Source organism: Saprolegnia diclina (assembly GCF_000281045.1).
Source record: "Saprolegnia diclina VS20 unplaced genomic scaffold supercont1.134, whole genome shotgun sequence".
NCBI lineage: Eukaryota > Oomycota > Saprolegniomycetes > Saprolegniales > Saprolegniaceae > Saprolegnia > Saprolegnia diclina.
Genome location: NW_008246201.1, coordinates 57,978 through 59,976, shown reverse-complemented (window position 1 = coordinate 59,976; position 1,999 = coordinate 57,978). Strand labels below are relative to the sequence as shown.

Genomic DNA, 1,999 nt, shown 5'->3' with positions numbered 1-1,999 from the left:
TGCCTGGTACCTGGTACAAGCCGGTACTGGTCCTGCATATATGTCCTGCGTGAATCTGGGGCTGCAATGTGGTCCACTGTCGTCGTTCTCGTCAGCTAGCTTCGTCAGGTGTAGTAACAAAAGACAACTGGATTCGCGCACGCTCGATTTGGCAAGCGACAGCGTTCGATGCGCGCCTCTGATCGAGCGCCACTGGCACAACCGTGCAACATCAAGATGCTGTCTACTGGAGTCAAAAGTGTATTTGAATAAAATGGGCTTCGCACGTCCGCATGGCCAGCTGGATCGGGTTTGCACCCTGTCGCCAGCTCCTCGGCGAGCCCGACGGACGGAATGCGAGACACGTGCAATGGCCACATTTGGATGGCGCCATTTGGATCGATAGATCTTGGATGAGGCCAGTTGTGACTCGAGATTTGTATGTAGTTGTGCTCGTAGCTTATTTGACGTATTTTTCTTATTTTTTCTTATTTTTGGCGCATCGCGACCGAGATCGACGTGGCGTACGTTGCAGAGGCTCAATCGTCTTCTGGGAAGCCGCTATTGCTCGAAACCAAGTATTTGCACCGCCGTTTCCCGCCATGTACCTTTCTTTGCGCAGAACGTAGCATGACGGTTAAGAGCTTGCCACTGCATTTCGAAGGCGGTTGAGCTGGTGTCCAGCGGGGTAGAAAAATGCGGCCCTTCGGAGCCGCATCGGAGCCGCATCGACTCTGGAGGACTCAAGTGTCGATCGGCTTGGGTGCACTCCTCCATCACGGAGCTCCTCGATGCTTTCATAATTTTCTTAATTGAAGCATATATGACCCATTTGGTCCAAGCCGCAACATGGACGATCTTGCAAATCTCCGCATCATGTTGCATCGCGGGGGAGCTACTTCGCATCTCCCGCCTGGCGCCGACATACACTTGCCGCCTTCCGCGGAACGCGCGGTCGGCTTCTCGATGCGTTGACGGTTGCCTTAGTAGGAAGGTGCTCAGTTGACTTCAGTTCGCATCAAACAGTGCGTCCGTCATGCGTACCATCCTCGCCTTCGTAACCACATTGCTTCCTTTCGTCAATGGCCACGGCTTTCTCATCAACCCGACGCCAACGTTCAACGAGCTCAACGGCGACCGCACCAAATACTGCGGCACGATCGATGGCCCCGTCGTGCTGCCCGGAAGCAGCTACAACCAAGACCCGGCGTGGAACACACGGCAGTTTACAATGCAGTTTCGAGCAAGCAAGTTTCAGACGCTGGCAAGCTTTGTCGATGACCCAAGCTTCGCGCCGTGTGGCACTTGCGGGATCACGAATGCCAACGGTGCGCCGCAGCCGCTTCCGAGCGTCCTCAAGTGGGCCAACGGCCAAGAGGGCTTTGTCGCGTCGCACGAAGGCCCTTGCGAAGTCTGGTGCGACAGTACGCGTGTCTTTCAGAACGACAACTGCGCCGCCAACCATCTAAGTGGACTTCTCTCGATCGACACGACTCGGTGCGCGGGCGCCAAGCAGCTTCGGCTGCTATGGCTCGCGCTGCACACACCGTCGTGGCAAGTGTACATCAACTGCGTGCCGCTCAGCGGCAGCACGATCGAGATTCCGCCAGCTTCGAGTCCGAGCATGACGCCGACCTTGGCACCGACATCGGCACCGAGCAACAATGTGGTCCCAACGGGCGCGCCGACGCCTGCACCGAGCAATGGCGTCGCACCGGGGCTCGTGGCGGGACCGTGGAAGCAGTGCGGCGGATCGGGGTTTGCGAAAACGGTACCCTGTGTCTGCGGCTACGAGTGCACGGGCTACTCGTCGAGCTACGCGCAGTGCACAAAGCGTCGTCCAAGCGACAGCACGCGCGACACGTATCAGCAATGCGGCGGCAAAACCTACACGGGCAGCACCACGTGCTCACACTGCGACGTTTGTGTCAAGATCAACGACTACTACTCGCATTGCCTTCCGCCAAACTACTACTAGTTCGCATGTATATGCTAGCCATTAGTGTACACGTGCTACGCC

At 57.0% G+C, this 1,999-nt stretch overlaps 1 protein-coding gene across 1 annotated transcript; it reads left to right on the top strand.

Annotated features, from left to right (window-relative positions):
• Positions 1 to 1,015: 1,015 nt before the first annotated feature.
• On the top strand, positions 1,016 to 1,957 carry SDRG_16535 (hypothetical protein; the record flags this gene model as incomplete). Its single annotated transcript, XM_008622750.1, has 1 exon — positions 1,016 to 1,957. One exon carries the CDS (start codon positions 1,016 to 1,018, stop codon positions 1,955 to 1,957), a length of 942 nt encoding a protein of 313 aa, XP_008620972.1.
• Between the last annotated feature and the right edge of the window lie 42 nt (positions 1,958 to 1,999).